Source organism: Salmo salar, chromosome ssa16 (assembly GCF_905237065.1).
Source record: "Salmo salar chromosome ssa16, Ssal_v3.1, whole genome shotgun sequence".
NCBI lineage: Eukaryota > Metazoa > Chordata > Actinopteri > Salmoniformes > Salmonidae > Salmo > Salmo salar.
The window spans coordinates 2,254,098-2,271,734 of NC_059457.1; the positions used below are offsets into that span (position 1 = coordinate 2,254,098).

The 17,637-nt window shown below is 42.6% G+C and overlaps 1 protein-coding gene across 1 annotated transcript in view; it reads left to right on the forward strand.

The window, feature by feature from the left end:
• nat10 (N-acetyltransferase 10) overlaps positions 1–17,637 on the forward strand; it is a 37,969-nt gene that overhangs the window by 9,122 nt on the left and 11,210 nt on the right. The window contains exons 4-15 of the mRNA XM_014147631.2: positions 1,470–1,641; positions 1,776–1,898; positions 3,105–3,166; positions 5,627–5,741; positions 5,921–6,028; positions 6,290–6,423; positions 6,629–6,722; positions 6,834–7,069; positions 7,173–7,297; positions 7,571–7,721; positions 7,905–8,001; positions 14,501–14,617. Coding sequence (XP_014003106.1) covers positions 1,470–1,641; positions 1,776–1,898; positions 3,105–3,166; positions 5,627–5,741; positions 5,921–6,028; positions 6,290–6,423; positions 6,629–6,722; positions 6,834–7,069; positions 7,173–7,297; positions 7,571–7,721; positions 7,905–8,001; positions 14,501–14,617 — 1,534 coding nt within the window. The remainder of the gene's footprint in view (positions 1–1,469; positions 1,642–1,775; positions 1,899–3,104; positions 3,167–5,626; positions 5,742–5,920; positions 6,029–6,289; positions 6,424–6,628; positions 6,723–6,833; positions 7,070–7,172; positions 7,298–7,570; positions 7,722–7,904; positions 8,002–14,500; positions 14,618–17,637) is intronic.

Below are 17,637 nucleotides of genomic sequence, written 5' to 3' on the forward strand. Positions count from 1 at the left end.
AGTTAAGGATTCTGAATACTTTCCGAATACTTTCCGTAGCTTATATTCAACACTGTCCAAAAATGCTTACAAAAATGCAATGCCCTCATTGCGTTTTATTTTTTATTTAAGACAAGTTGGCAAATTTCACATACCAATTTTGCTGGTGTAATAAGGCTAAGTTAAATAAATAGTAGTATGGGGAATAACACTAGTGTTCTTGCGGAGATGAGCACACTAGTAGCGTTCTTCCCCATCATTTTATTAATGTCAATATTTTTGCCTGTTGTTGCATGTTTTTTTTTCTAATGACTTACATTAGCTATTGTGAAAGTCAAAATAATTTAAACAGAAAATCTCCTGAAGACAAGATGACAACCTAAATCTGCCCCTACACCAACCCAAATTGTCTTTCAAAGTATTGTCCCCCGACTAGAATCAGTTCCAAACTTGGGTTCACAATCTGTTTGGGCAAAATAATGTTCCTAGTTAGACAAATCAGTTCACCCTTCCAAAGTTCCTCCTGAATGCGGCCTTTTCACTCTTACAGCCTAATAAATCTATTGCTAAATTGTCAATGTCCAAACGAGGTGAATAATGTATCCTATGGATCTGGGCTCATGCAAGTGGTGGATTAAATCACTAGTATCACATGCTGTGAAGTACACTGACGAAACAAAAGTAATAGGCCAGATTTACCAACAACGAAGAGACTGCCTACAGGGAGGAGGTGTGGGGCCAGGTAAATAACCTCTCCCTCAACGTCAGCAAAATAAAAAAGCTGATTGTGGACTTCGAGGAACCAGGCATCCTCGTCAACAGGGCTCTGACATTCAAAAAAGGCGTACACATCTCAGAGGAGCTGAAATGGTCAAACTACACGGACACCGTGGTGAAGAAGGCACGACAGCGACTCTTCAACCTCAGGAGGCTGAATAAATTTGGCCTGTCCCCGAGGGCCCTCAGTGTTCTACAGGAGCACCATCGAGAGCGTACTGTCGGGCTGCATTACAGCCTGGTACGGCAACTCCACCGCTGACCCCAAGGCACTACTACAGAGGGTGGTACACTCAGCCGAACGTACCATTGGGTTCACGTTGCCTGCCCTCCAGGACACCTACAACACAAGAAGATCATCAGGTACCTCAGCCCCCCCCAAGCCACGGTCTGTTCTCCCGCTTCCATCCCTCAGATGTAGAATTGCAGGCCCATATGCTCTGATTTCAAAATGATTTAGAGGCACAGCTGAGAAGTTAACACACTGAATATGAACTGGGTTCATTAGAAAATAAAAGCAGTACTTGTTTCAATGCATGAGAAATAAGAGGTGTGAGAAGGTCAAATGCGCGTGTCTTACGCCCAATGTGTGAGAGTTTGCAGCACTAATTGTCATGGCCAGATGGTACACGACCAGGCTAGAGAGGGAAGTCTTGCAGTAGGAATGTTTTTGAAGGGAGTTAATTCATTTTGCTCTTTCGTCTTTTAAACAGCAACCGGAAGAAGCGCATGCGTCAGCTCCAGAAGAAGATCAAGACGGGCACTCTGAACATTAAGCAAGATGACCCCTTTGAGCTGTTTGTTGCTGCCACTAACATCCGCTACTGCTACTACAACGAGACACACAAGATTCTTGGAAACACTTACGGCATGTGCATCCTGCAGGTGAGACATGCTTGTTGTTCTTCTTCTTGTTGTCCTGGCTGTCAACACCCGACATCTAACAATCCTTGTGTTCAACTCTCCAGATTTGCACTGAACATTTTTGTTGTTGTTGTCTCTCGTTCTCTCTCACACAGGACTTTGAGGCTCTCACTCCCAATCTCCTGGCTCGAACTGTGGAGACTGTGGAAGGAGGAGGGATCGTGGTAATTCTTCTCAGGACGGTCAACTCACTCAAGCAGCTGTACACAATGACTATGGTAAGGCCCCATAGATGTTTTCAGTGAACTGTGTACTCATGTATTCTTTAATCCTTGCTGGGTTAGAGCCAGTTTAAGACTACTGTTGTCTAAATATTGCTGTTTTACAGTGCATCTGGCAAGTATTCAGAACCCTTGACTTTTTCCTCATTTTGTTATGTTAGTCTTATTCTAAAATGGATGAAATCGTTTTTTCCCCCCACATCAATCTACACACGATACCCCATAATGATAAAGCTAAAGCACGTTTGTAGACATTCTTCTAATTTATTACAAAATAAAAACTGAAATCACATTAAAATGTTTATTTAATTAGGCAAGTCAGTTATTAAGAACTGACTTGGGGCTCCCAAGTGGCGCAGTGGTCTAAGGCACTGCATCTCAGTGCTTGAGGCGTCAATACAGACACCCTGGTTCCACGCTGTATTACAACCGGCCGTGATTGGAGTCCCATTGGGCAGCACGCAATTGGCCCAGCGCTGTCCAGGTTTGGCCGGTGTAAATAAGAATTTGTTAAATGACTTGCCTAGTTAAATAAAATTAAACGTATTTACAATGACGGCCTACCAAAAGGCCTCCAGCGGGGGATGGGATTAAAAATTAAATATAGGACCAAACTTACCACGACGAGAGACACCAGTACAGTACATAGAGACCTAAGACGACAACAGCATGGCAGCAACACATGACAACACAGCATGGCAGCAACACAACGTGACAACGAGGGTGGGGCCTAGGATCGACCCTCTGGGTACTCCCTTGGTGACAGGAAGTGGCTGAGACAGCAGGTGTTCTGACTTTATACACTGTATTCAGTACTTTGTTGAAGCACCTTTGGCAGCGATTAGACTCGGGTCTTCTTGGGTATGACGCTACAAGCTTGGCACACGTGTATTTGGGCAGTGTCTCCCATTCTTGGAGTCCACCAACAGGTGGACTCCAATGAAGTTGTAGAAACATCTCAAGGATGATCAATGGAAACAGGATGCACCTGAGCTCAATTTAGTCTCATAGCAAAGGGTATGAATACTTATGTCAGTAATTTCTATTTTATAGATTTGCAAACGTTTCTAAAAACCTGGTTATTGTGTGTAGATTGAGAACAGAATTGAATCCATTTTAGAATAAGGCTGTAATGTTACAAAATGTCAAAGTCTAGTCTTAGTCTTTATCCTTTCCTGAATGCACTGTATGTTTCTTCCCCAGGATGTTCATTCTCGCTACAGGACTGAGGCCCATCAGGACGTGGTGGGAAGGTTCAATGAGAGGTCAGTGGTCTTCAAATACACTGAACAAAAATATAAACGCAACAATTTTACTGAGTTACAGTTCATATAAGGAAGTCAGTTAATTTAAATAAATAAATTAGGTCAAAAAAAAGTAGGGTCCTCATGCATCGCAATCAGGCTTTTGATTGTGTCCTGTGACATGTTGTGCCACTCCTCTTCAATGGCTGTGCGACGTTACTGGATATTGGCGGGACCTGGAAGACATTGTCGTAAACGTCGATCCAGAGCATGTCTGGTGAGTATGCAGGCCATGGAAGAACTGGGACTTTGTCAGCTTCCAGGAATTGTGTACAGATCCTTGTGACATGGGGCCGTGCATTATCATGCTGAAGCATTAAATGATGGCGGCGGATGAATGGCATGACAATGGGCCTCAAGATCTCATCACGGTATCTCTGTGCTTTCAAAAATGCAATTATGTTCGTTGTCTGTAGCTTATGCCTGCCCATAACAACCCTACCTCCACCATAGGGCACTCTGTTCACAACGTAAACATCAGCAAATTGCTCGCCCACACGACGCCATATACGCTGTCTTCCATCTACCCGGTACAGTTGAAACCGGGATTCATCTGTGAAGAGCACACTTCTCCAGCGTGCCAGTGGCCACCAAAGTTAAGCATTTGCTCACTGTAGTCAGGCCAAGACCCTAGTGAGGACCACGAGCAAGCAGATGAGCTTCCCTGAGATGGTTTCTGACAGTTTGTGCAGAAATTCTTAGGTTGTGCAAATACACAATTTAATCAGCTGTCCAGGCGTCTGGTCTCAGACGATGTCTCTGGTGAAGAAGCCGGATTTGGAGGGCTTTGGCTGGTGTGGTCACATGGTCTACGGTTGTGAGGCCGGTTGGACGTACTGCCGAATTCTCTGAAATTACGTTGGAGGCGGCTAATAGTAGAGAAATGAACAGTCAATTCTCTGTCAACAGCTCTGGTGGACATTCCTGCAGTCAGCATGCCAATTGCACGGTCCTTTAAAACTTGACATCTGTGGCATTGTGTTGTGACAAAACTGCACATTTTAGTGGCCTTTCATTGTCCCCAGCACAAGATGCACCAGTGTAATGAGCATGCTGTTTAATCAGCTTCATGATATGTATGCCACACCTGTCAGGTGGATGGATTATCTTGGTAAAGGAGAAATGCTCTGTCAACAAATTTGAGAGACACAAGCTTTTTGTGTGTATGGAACATTTCTGGCATCTTCTATTTCAGCTCATGAAACATGGGACCAACACTTTACATTTTGCGCTTTTTGCTTTTGTTCAGTGTAGTTTAAATATGGCCGCCCAATTACAACTCGAGGACTATTCAAACAAGGGCTTCCTTGTTCTTTTTAACCTCTCTAGGGTACGTGGGACGCTAGCGTCCCACCTGACCAACATCCAGTGAAATTGCAGAGCGCCAAATTCAAAAACAGAAATACTGATTATAAAAATTCAGAAAACATACAAGTGTTATAGATAGGTTTAAAGATGAACTTCTTTTGAATCCAACCACTGTCAAATTTCAAAAAGGCTTTACGGCGAAAGCATACCATGCGATTATTTGAGAACATAGCCCAGCAGACAAATCATTACAAACAGTAACCAGCCAAGTAGAAGTTACAAGTCAGAAATAGAGAAAATGAATCACTTAACTTTGTTGATCTTCATATGGTTGCACTCAGAAGACATTCATTTACTCATTAAATGTTTGTTTTGTTCGATAAAGTCTCTTTATATCCAAAACCTCCGTTTTTTTGTTTGCGTTTTCTTCAGTAATCCACAGGCTCAAACGCAGTCACAACAGGCAGACAAAAAATCCAAATTGTATCTGTAAAGTTCATAGAAACATGTCAAACGATGTTTATATTCAAACCTCAGGTTGTTTTTAGCCTAAATAATTGCTATTTCAACCGGACAATAACGTCGTCAATATAAAAGGTAAACAAGAAAGGCGCGCTCTCGGGATTGCGAATGAAAAAGCTCTGAGACTTTAGGGTCCAGTCATTCAGACTGGTCTTACTCCCTAATTTTTCAGAATACAAGCCTGAAACAATTTCTAAAGACTGTTGACATCTAGTGGAAGGCATAGGAACTGCAATTTGAGTCTTAAGTCAATGGATACTATAATGGCATTGAATAGAAAACTACAAAAAATAAAAAAAGTCCTACTTCCTGGATGGATTTTTCTCAGGTTTTCGCCTGCAAAATCAATTCTGTTATACACACAGACATTATTTTAACAGTTTTGGAAACTTTAGAGTATTTTCTATCCAAATCTACCAATTAGATGCATATCCTAGCTTCTGGGTCTGGGTAGCAGGCAGTTTACTTTGGACACGCTTTTCATCCGGAGGTGAAAATAGTGCCCCCTACCCTAGAGAAGTTAAATGACTGACAAGCCATATAACCCTTACTGATACCATATCCATGGTAACTAACTGCCCTCCCCTCCAGGTTCATCCTATCTCTGTCGTCCTGTAAGACGTGCGTTGTCATTGACGACCAGCTCAACGTCCTGCCCATCTCCAGCCACATTGCCAACATCAAGCCTGTTCCTCCCAAGACTCAGGTAAGCACACAATCCCATGCTCCACAGCAATCCTGGGTCGTGTTGATTAGAGCACACTGTAGCAAGGTTCCTTCAGTTTCGTGCCTAGTGAACTTGACTTAAGCCAAAAACTCCATTCATTGACTTCTGGGTTATAACCTGACTAACCCTTTGACCAATCATTTGTCTCCTTCCTGCAGGAGGACAGTCTGTCGCCACGGGAACAGGAGCTGAATGAGTTAAAGGAGTCTCTACAGGACACGCAGCCTGTTGGTGTGCTGGTGGACAGCTGCAAGACCATGGACCAGGTCAGGACATACTCTCATATATAAATCAAGGGGATAGGATATTGTCTTACATCAGATAGCGTGAATCCATCTGCTCTGGATGAGACTGGCATCACATGATAATAGTAGTAACGCCACCTGTCAGAAGACAATTGGGTAAATGGGTGTAGGACAGCATTTATTGACTAGTTGATATCCAAGCTTTGCACCTCTCAGTGGAGATCCTGTTATTCATAGTGTGTGTTTCTTAGCTTATGGTTTGTTGCGGTCTCTCCCTCCAAGGCCAAGGCGGTGCTGAAGTTCATCGAGGCCATCTCAGAGAAGACCCTGCGGAGCACTGTGGCTCTGACTGCAGCTAGAGGCAGGGGCAAGTCTGCAGCACTGGGACTGGCTGTGGCTGGGGCTGTGGCATTTGGGTACGGTTTACTGCTGATTAACCTACCTCATCTCTCACACAAACACTCATGAGTCTTTACACTTTTGGATTGATCTACGTAAGTGTGCTTGTCCCTATGTTGGAGGAGACGCATTTGCAAACAGTGATCTGTGTGGAGTCCCTTAACTCACACTCCATACTGTGACATACTGCTGCTCATAGTGTCCTGTTGTCTTTCTCCACAGCTACTCCAACATCTTCATCACCTCCCCCAGCCCAGACAACCTGCACACTCTGTTTGAATTCATCTTCAAAGGCTTCGATGCCCTTCAATACCAGGTGACCCTTCTCTTTCTTTGTCTCTATAGTCTGTCTGTTTGTGAGTCAACTATATGTTAGACAATGGAAGCTTTATTAAATATATTCCTAACTTAAACATCCCATTCCCAGGAGCACCTGGACTATGAGATCATCCAGTCTCTGAACCCTGAGTTCAGCAAGGCTGTGGTTAGAGTCAACATCTTTAAGGAGCATAGACAGACTATTCAGTACATCCACCCAGCTGATTCAGTGAAGCTGGGTCAGGCTGAGCTGCTGGTGATAGATGAGGCTGCAGCCATCCCCCTTCCTCTGGTCAAGAAGCTGCTTGGACCATACCTGGTCTTCATGGCCTCCACCATCAACGGGTCAGTGGCATGTGTGTATGTGATTCTGGATCCCCCCCCCCCCCCCGGTGCACCATAGCACAAACTGTCTGTGTTCCTGATTTTCCCCTTTTTATCCCGAAAGGTATGAGGGCACAGGTCGTTCTCTCTCCCTGAAGTTGATCCAGCAGTTGAGGCAGCAGAGTTCAGAGAGCCAGCAGAGTCTGTCAGCAGAGAACAGGAGCACCAACACAGCCAGGCTAAATGCAGGTGACCAAGACACCCTTACTACATTTTACATGTACCTTTTAGTCATGTAGCAGACCCTAGGCTTATCCAGACTCGCACTCAATGCGTTCAACTACTGTAGGTAAAACCAACGATCACAGTAATTGCTAATCAAGTTTTCTACAAAATAACTATCTGCAAAGTCAGTGCTAGTATTGAAAGACTAATGCGGTTGTAAGAAAGATTAACAAAAAATACATTACTTTGCATCTGTACCTGTAATGTGTTTTAATTATTGTGTTCCTCCTCTCCCAGCTCGCTCCCTCCAAGAGGTGTCCCTCCATGAGTCCATCCGTTATGCCATGGGAGACCCTGTAGAGAGGTGGCTCAACGAGCTGCTGTGTCTGGACTGTCTAAACATCCCCAGAGTCATCTCTGGCTGCCCCCTGCCACAGACCTGCGACCTGTATCCTTTCATGGTGCAATAGATAATGCTGTTCAGTGGTTATTTCTCAAGCTCCATTCCTCAGCTTTACAGGGCTGCTGTTTGGCTCTAAAACAAATTCAGTATTGTGGTCTTTAGTGGCACGCTATATGATTGTCTTAGTCGTTGCTGCTGCTCTTGTCATCCTTAACCTGTGTTGTACAGATACTATGTGAACAGAGACACACTGTTCTGCTACCACAAGGCATCTGAAGCCTTCCTACAGAGGCTCATGGCTCTCTATGTGGCTTCGCACTACAAGGTGAGCCTGAGCATTGCACACACTAGTAAAAAGTACACAAATACAAAGCATTGATCATCAGGATCATACCGCAGATCCAAGAAGTAACACCTCCCCACATCTCTATCTTTAGATTATGGTAAGTAATATTAACAGAACATGCAAGTCGAGGATGCACTTTGAAGATATTAGGATAACTGTCCAAATGTTACTTTTCCTCTACAAACAAGACGAGTAACGTACAGCAAAATCACTAGCCTATGTCAATCTACTATCCCCCATAGTAGAGAAGTTGACCTATTGTATTGGTCAGCTTGTTGAGAAATAGCCTATTCCAAACAGACTCTGGGACAGTTGTGTGTGACGCTTAAAAGCAATGAGTGATGCAACAAATCAGAGTGTTTAGCTTAACATGTTGATAAACTACTATTTCTTCAAGGCAGTAGGCTACGCCCGAATGTGCTTTCTATAATGCATTTAGTGGGAAAACACTTGTCAGAAGCGCACCACACATGGGAGCGGTTTCATCTGACAGATGAAAATGTCTGTTAGATCTCCTCTTTCTACATTTCTAATATGCAACAACTAGCATGGGTTGCTAATATGACTAGGATAGTGCCTTTGGATACTGGACAATTAAAGAACGTTTATATTAAATAATTGCCTCCATGGATATGGTCTGATTTTGGCTAGGCTACTTTGAAGATATGTAGTAAAACGTTCAGGTGTCAAACAATTAAGTATATGTTTTCAAAATGCATACTGCCTCCAGCTCACCCCTCACTACATATTCGGCGCCAAACCCACTGGCTCCAGGTCATCTATAAGTCTTTGCTAGGTAAAGCCCTGCCTTATCTCAGCTCACTGGTCACCATAGCAACACCCACCCGCGCTCCAGCAGGTATATTTCACTGCTCATCCCCCAAAGTCAACACTTCCTTTGGCTGCCTTTCCTTCCAGTTCTCTGCTGCCAATGACTGGAACGAATTGCAAAAATCTCTGAAGCTGGAGTCTTATATCTCCTTCTCTAACTTTAAGCATCAGCTGTCAGAGCAGCTTACCGATCACTGTACCTGTACACAGCCAATCTGTAAATAGTACACCCAACTACCTCATCCCTATAGTATTACTTACCCTTTTGCTCTTTTGCACCCAAGTATCTCTACTTGCGCATCATCATCTGCACATCTATCACTCCAGTGTTAATGCTAAATTGTAATTATTTTTGCCTCTTGGGCCTATTTATTGCCTACCTCCCTACTCTTCTACATTTGCACACACTGTACATGAATAGAAAAATCTTTATTTTCTTTTGTGTGATTAACTGTACGTAATGTTTATTCCATGTGTAACTCTGTTTTTGTTGCACTGCTTTGCTTTATCTTGGCCAGGTCGCAGTTGTAAATGAGAACTTGTTCTCAACTGGCTTACCTGGTAAAGTAAAATAAATAAAGTGGTGTGCTATGCGCTGATGATGCCTGCTTTCTGTTGCCTATGATTTTGCTATTTGAGATGCTGTAGCAGCAGCATTGTGCTCTCTGACAGCGCAAGGCTCTGTAGGTCTATGTATGCTGTACACGTGTGATAAATAAGATGCATAACAAATATACTGTACAAGTTGGCCTATAAACTGATAAGCATGACCAGTCAAATATATTTCCATCAATTAATAGGCTAAAAGCACAATTTCACAATGGGATTTTTTGTTCTCCTGGGTAATTGGCCGGTGCCAATGTTATTTATAGCTGACCTGAATTGTAAATTTACAAAAAAGGAGTTGCCTGGTAATGTTCGTCTTTAAAATCTTGGAACGTTCTCAAACCATTTCTGTCCGTGATATCAGCAACGGTACAGATTCCACATTTGGCCATTGGGGGGGAGCAAAAGTCTGCATTATTGTGAAATAATGGAGTATGGGCATGCCATTTTGATTCTGAAATGCACTGTTTTAAAATATTGCACCAAATAGAGATTGTGTGTGCAATAATGGGTTCAAAGCATAGTTTACGGGATATATCAGTGAAGACCACCTCTCCCTGGAAATAGGAGACACCATATGTCTCTATATACAGTGGCTTGCGAAAGTATTCACCCCAGTGGCATTTTTCCTATTTTGTTGCCACACAACCTGGAATTAAAAAATGTTTTTGTGGGGTTTGACTCATTTGATTTACACAACATGCCTATCACTTTGAAGATGCAAAATATGTTTTATTGTGAAACAAACAAGAAATAAGACCAAAAAACAGAACTTGAGTGTGCCTAACTATTCACCCCCCCCCCAAGTCAATACTTTGTAGAGCCACCTCTTGCAGTAATTACAGCTGCAAGTATCTTGGGGTATGTCTCCATAAGCTTGGCACATCTAGCCACTGGGATTTTTGCCCATTCTTCAAGGCAAAACTGCTCCAGCTCCTTCAAGTTGGATGGTTTCTGCTGGTGTACAGCAATCTTTAAGTCATACCACAGATTCTCAATTGGATTGAGGTCTGGGCTTTGACTAGGCCATTCCAACACATTTAAATGTTTCCCCTTAAACCACTGGAGTGTTGCTTTAGCAGTATGCTTAGGGTCATTGTCCTGCTGGAAGGAGAACCTCCGTCCCGGTCTCAAATCTCTGGAAGACTGAAACAGGTTTCCCACAAGAATTTCCCTGTATTTAGCGCCATCCATCATTCCTTAAATTCTGACCAGTTTCCCAGTCCCTGCCAATGGAAAAACATCCCCACAGCATGATGCTGCCACCACCATGCTTCACTGTGGGGATGAGGTTCTAGGGGTTATGAGAGGTGTTGTGTTTGTGCCAGACGTAGCATTTTCCTTGATGGCAAAAAAAGCTCAATTTTAGTCCCATCTCACCAGAGTACCTTCTTCCGTATGTTTGGGGAGTCTCCCACATGCCTTTTGGCGAACACCAAGCATGTTTGCTTTTTTTAATTTTTTTTAAGCAATGGCTTTTTTTCTGGCTACTCTTCCATAAAGCCCAGCTCTGTGGAGCTTAAAGAGCTTAAACCTTAAAGTGGTCCTATAGACAGATACTCCAATCTCTGCAGCGACGCTTTGCAGCTCCTTCAGGGTCCTTTTTGGTCTCTTTGTTGCCTCTCTGATTAATGCCCTCCTTGCCTGGTCTGTGAGTGTTGGTGGGCGGCCCTCTCTTGGCAGGTTAGTTGTGGTGCATATTCTTTCCATTTTTTATAATGGATTTAATGGTGATCCGTGGGATGTTCAGTTATGGATAATTTTTTTATAACCCAACTCTGATCTGTACTTCTCCACAACTTTGTCCCTGACCTTTTTGGAGAGCTCCTTGGTCTTCATGGTGCCGCTTGCTTGGTGGTGTCCCTTGCTTAGTGGTGTTGCAGACTCTGGGGGGCCTTTCAGAACGTTTGTGTGTGTGTGTGTATATATATATATATATATATACTGCTCAAAAAAATAAAGGGAACACTGTGTGAAAAAAATACATCACACAGCAACATTTTCTACAATGGTCACCTCTATCATTATTGCACAGTGATGAGCAGCAGAGAGCTGAAACAGTATGACTGTCTCAGAGGGCACCCTATTCCCTATATAGTGCGCTACTTTAGACCAGGGTCAATAGAGTACTGTGACAGCCAGGGTCAGCAGTCTCAGCCTAAATACATCACACAGCTATACTGAGATCATGTGACACTTAGATTGCACACAGGTGGACTTTATTTAACTAGTTATGTGACTTCTGAAGGTAATTGGTTGCACCAGATCTTATTTAGGAGCTTCATAGCAAAGGGGGTGAATACATGTGCACGCACCAGTTTTCTGTTTTGTAGTTTTTAAAATTTTTGAAACAAGTTATTTTTTCCACTTCAATTTTTTTTTTTACTTTTTGTGTATTTCCATTACATGAAATCCAAGTAAAAATCCATTAAAATGACAGGTTGTAATTTAAATTGTAAAAACGGAGATGAGGATAAATACTTTATCCAGACAATGAACATTGCCTTACAAAAGTAAGATATCGTCGGCGTATAATGAGAAGACATGATCCGTAGTATGAGCCGAGACATTCTTGTAATTTCTTTCGATTGTCAAATCGCCTGGGCCAGGTGTGCCATAGACAATAAAATTGATCACCTTGCCTGCTACTTCTAGTTATTCAGAACAGACAGGCATTGCCTCATTACTATGGCTGAGGGGTTGACATAGTATTTTAATCATATTAATGAAATTGGAGCCGAGTCCCATATGTTCCAAAACTGACCAAAGATACACTACATGACCAAAACTATGTGGACACCTGCTCGTCAACCATCTCATTCCACTTGATGTTGGAACATTGCTGCAGGGTTTCCTTTCAGCCACGAGCAATCATTAGTGAGGTCGGGCACTGATGTTGGGCGATTAGGCCTGGCTCACAGTCAGCATTCCAATTAATCTTAAAGGTGTTCGATGGGGTTGAGGTCAGGGCTCTGTGCAGGCCAGTCAAGTTCTTCCACAGCGATCTCGACAAACCATTTCTGTATGGACCTCGCTTTGTGCGAGGGGGCGTTATCATGCTGAAACAGGAGAAAGCCTTCCCTAAACTGTTGCCACAAAGTTGAAAGCGCAGAATCGTCTATAATTCCATTGAATGCTGTAGTGTTAAGATTTCCCTTCACTGGAACTAAGGGGCCTAGCTCAAACCATGAAAAACAGCCCCAGACCATTATTCCTCCACCAAACTTTACTGTTGGCACAATGCATTCGTCCGTCGGACTGCCAGAGGGTGAAGCATGATTCATCACTCCAGAGAACGTGTTTTCATTGCTCTTGAGTCCAATGGTAGCGAGCTTTACACCACTCCAGCCGACACTTGGCAATGACCCAAAACACACCTCTAGGCTGTGTAATAGCTATTTGACCAAGAAGGAGAGTGATGGAGTGCTGCATCAGATTACCTGGCCTCCACAATCACCTTACCTCAACCCAATTGAGATGGTTTGGGATGAGTTGGACCGCAGAGTGAAGGAAAAGCAGCCAAGAAGTGCTCGGCATATGTGGGAACTCCTTCAAGACTGTTGGAAAAGCATTTCAGGTGAAGCTTGTTGAGAGAATGCCAAGAGTGTGCAAAGCTGTCATCAAGGCAAAGGGTGGCTACTTTGAACAATCTCAAATATAAAATATTTTTATTTGTTTAACACTTTTTTGGTCACTACATGATTCCATATGTTATTTCATAGTTTTTATGTCTTCACTCTTATTCTACAATGTAGAAAATAGTATAAATAAAGAAAAACCCTTGAATTAGTAGGGGTCTAAACTTTTGACTGGTACTGTGTGTGTGTGTGTGTGTGTGTGTGTGTGTGTGTGTGTGTATGACCATTCTAATCAAAAGCTTTTTCTGCATCGAAAGAGAACTGCCCAAGGAGCTTGGGTTTGTGATGAAGCATGTGAGATATGTAATTGATGACGGATGTTATTTGAGGATTACACACCCACTTTGGTCCAGATGTACCAATTTGGCTAAGTGAGTTTCGAGACGGGATAACAGAATTTTTGAAAATGGTATATCTCTATTTATCAAAGATAGGGGGGGCGATTGTGAGAACACATAACGACAAAATAAGTGCTGTATGAACATTTGAACAGTGGACCTAATTGGTTCCAAAATGTTAAATAGACCTCAGGAGAAATACCATCCCGACCAGGTGATTTGCCTTTATTCATGTTATCCAATGCCATGTTGAGTTCATGGAGAGAGAGAAAGCCGACTTTCTCAGCTGAGAGAATACCTTTATTTATTTATTTTTAATGACTCCATCTGACTTGGTGTGGATTTATAATCAGAGGTGTACAATAGTTGTTTTTTTAATACAAACTTGAAAATCTTTGGTTGATTTTAATTTGGGTTTGATAGTAATTCACCTGATTCAGATTCAATAGTTGCTTATTTATCATTACTGATACCTGGTCTGAAAAAACACTTTGAACACTATCATTGTTTACACCTTTTCCAATTCTGATTATCTTTTAATTGTGAACTATTCAGTCCAGATGCAAATGCAGCGTCCTTGTTTTTAATAAAACCTTCGATGGCATCCCATAAAATCAGGATCATTGACAGTTTTTGTTGATCATTATGAATTCATTCAATTCGGTTTCAAATTGTTCACAGAAAGTAGGATTTTGTTGTAAGGAAAAATTAAAGAGCCATCTTGTGACTCTTTTAGGAACTTCTTAAATGTGTATCTGTCAGTAGTAAGCATAATGATCAGAGACTCATATGTAGAATTTCAGTTTTCTTAATTATAAAGAAAATTGAGGTAGATAACAGCACGAAATCGATTCTGGAGAATGTTTTGTCTGGAGAATGTTTGTTTTTTTCCAGCGTTATGAACTCACCAGGCATCAATGAGGTTGTAATAAGAGAATATATGTTGGAGCCTTGGTTGCCTGTGAATTACATGTCTGTCCCAATAACCTGGTGGCTCCTCTATAGACAAACCTTCCTCCTGTCTATATCTGTTTTCTTACCGATTTTGCCCTCTGCTGGTTCCAGAACTCTCCCAACGACCTGCAGATGTTGTCAGACGCCCCGGCACATCACCTCTTCTGCCTACTGCCTCCTGTTCCTCCCACACAGAACTCACTGCCAGAGGTCCTGGCTGTCATACAGGTGAATAAACTGTGTGTGTGTGTGTGTGTGTGTGTTCGTTCGCTCGCTCGCTCGCTCAGGTGAGAGACTTCAAAGGGTTCAAACTCCTGAATGCCAACTTTTACTCTGGCTACCATCCCTTCATGGAACTCAGGCAGTTTGTTCACACATTTCCCAGGGCAGCCATACTGCAGGAGGACCTTCCAAAGGAGTTCACGGTGTACTGTGTTGACGGCCTTGGAGAGGTCCACAAAGGCCATGAACGTGTCGTTTCTATTCACAGCACTTTTCTTGCAGTTGGTGTCGACTGAAAATTATGTCCACCATGCTTCTGCTTTTTCTGAAGCGGCACTGGGACTCCGGTAGCAGGTCTTCAGTGATGTGTCGATGAATTTGGTGACAATATTTTCATGTCTCCACATCTCAGAGATGAACAGGAGAACTGCACTGGTACAGAGAGAGCCCCCCCTTTTTTCCCCCCAGTGACCTGATGGCGGCGCAGACCTCAGAAAAGTTGGGTTGGAGATGAAGTAGTCAACTGCATTCGGTTGGCTTAAGAGAGCTACAAAGTGTTCACCCCACCTCTGGAATATCTTAGTTTATTTTATCAGAGTGGACCCATCTGCACTTCTGAGGGGACAGCGAACGCAACTTCTTGGGCTGCGGGTGGTCTTCAGGGCATCTTAAAAGTTGTGCATGTCATATTTGTCAGCACAAGATTGGATTTCTTGTGCTTTGGAGATACACCAATCAATTGTAGATGTAGGCTACTGTGGCTATTTGATCATAATGTAGGCCTACCAGAGTGGCCTACCATCAAAAACAATGGAGAACGACGCATCCCATAACATTTTAACATGGAAATAGCTGTTCTGTCATTCATAACCTGGTTACGGTGTCCACCCACAGTGCTCAGAATGACAAATCACATTTAGATTATGGTAATTCATGTTAACATAACATGCAAGTCGAGGATGCAACGATGTGCGGTCCTTCTTACCGAAATTCTATTGCACACTTTGAAGATGTTAGAATGAATGTGCTTTTCCTCAGCCCACAAGACGAGTAACGAACAGCAAAATCACTAGCCCATGTCAATCTACTGTCCTCACAGTAGAAAATTTAACTCTTCTATTGGTCGGCTTGTCAAGGAAAAAAATTGCCTATTCCAAACAGTCTCTGGGACCGTTGTGGGATGATGGTTCCCAAATGCATAAAACGAGTAGGCCTAGGCTACATACATTTTTTTTTTTAAAGATTAAAGCAATGAGTCTGACGCATCAGATCAGAACATTTAGCTTAACATTTTTATAAACTATGATTTCTTCACATTATAACCCATTAGTCTAAGCCCTGTATAAGCTGGAGGTGGGGTTCTACTAAGCTATATGGAGTTGTTATAAGACGTTCATACCAAGAATAATTTTGGTATTTGATTTAGAATTTTAAGACACCTTGACGTTTCCCCCAAACGTTTTTTGATGCGATTGTATTTGGCCTTACTGCTATTAGCCCATACAAACACATTGACTAACAGATTCACTACATGGAACAACAGTCCCGTCCACCCCCACCCAAGTAAATCTAAAGGAAGTTTGTTCTGAAGTGTCTCATATTAGTGTGTAGACGAAATTGTTTGGACGTTACAGCCAGAAGTTGGCAGATCGACTGTACCAACTATAAACGAGACCCAAGGCGCTTATGGGGGTCGTAGAGCGAAACGAAGAACATCGTGTTTGAGAGAGTCATATTTCTTTAGAAGGGTCTTAATAGTTTGCAGACCAAAACATTCGGCTGCTACAGATGTTTTTGTGAGAAGACCAATTTTTTGGGATGTCTCATGGTCTGAGAAACGCCGCTCTAACGCTCTGCTTTCACCGCAGATGCAGAAGTGCGACATCGGCGGATGCAGTGAATAGAGAGTCATCCAATGCACCAAAAAACCCATCTCTAGCTTAAACTGACCCATTTTTATGGGGGTTTTGTATTATGCTAATTTGATTTCAGTGGTGGCGCAGACATAGACTCTAGGGGGCTAATCGCAGTAATGTGCGCAAGTTACATGCTGACCAAACCGGACGCATGCACATTGATTTTGTTCACCCACACCAGAAGCGATCGGAACACGCAGGTTGAAATCTCAAAACAAACGGAACCAATTATATTAATTTGTGGATGGGTTGAAAAGCATTAAACAGTTATGGCAATTTAGCTAGCTAGCTTGCTGTTGCTAGCTCATTTATCCTGGTGTATATAAACATTGGGTTGTTATTTTACCTGAAATACACAAGGTCCTCTACTCTGACAATCCACAGATAAAACGGTAAACCCGAATTTGTTTCTCGTCATCTCTCCTTCCAACAGGCTTCTTTTTCTTCTTTCTTCACGAGCAGTGTGGGTGCAATGATTGAATAACATGTATGTGCACATTTATTTTGAACCAATGCACGCGAGCGGTGTGGCCAGTATGTGACATGCGAGCGGCTTCATGTGACAGACGTGAAAATATCCGTTGGACATTTAGAGAAAGGGGATAACTAATGTGCAACAACTAGCATGGATTGCTGATATGACAAGGATTGTGCCGTTGGCTACTGGACAATGAAAGAAAGTTTATATAAAATAATTGCCTCCACAAATATGGTCTGATTTTGGCTAGGCTACTTTGAAGGTAAGATATGCCTCATGTAGTAAAATGTTCAGGTTTCAAACAATTAAGTATATGTTTTAAAAATTCTTATGGTCTCCGGCTCATTGCAAAGTGGTGGGTGACGCGCTGATGAAGCCTGCTTTCTGTTGCCTAAAGGATTTGCTTTTTTAGGTGCTGTAGCAGCAGCTCTTTCACTGTCTGACAGATTTTCAGCTCAAAGGCTCTATATCTCTATGCTGTACTCATGATAAATAAGATGCATAATGAATATACTGGGCAAGCAGCAATTTAATTCCACAAAATTATGCAAATTAACCAGTAGACCGATGAGCATAACCAGTCGAATGTACTGTATTTCCATCAATGAATAGGCTTAATAGCATTATTTTGC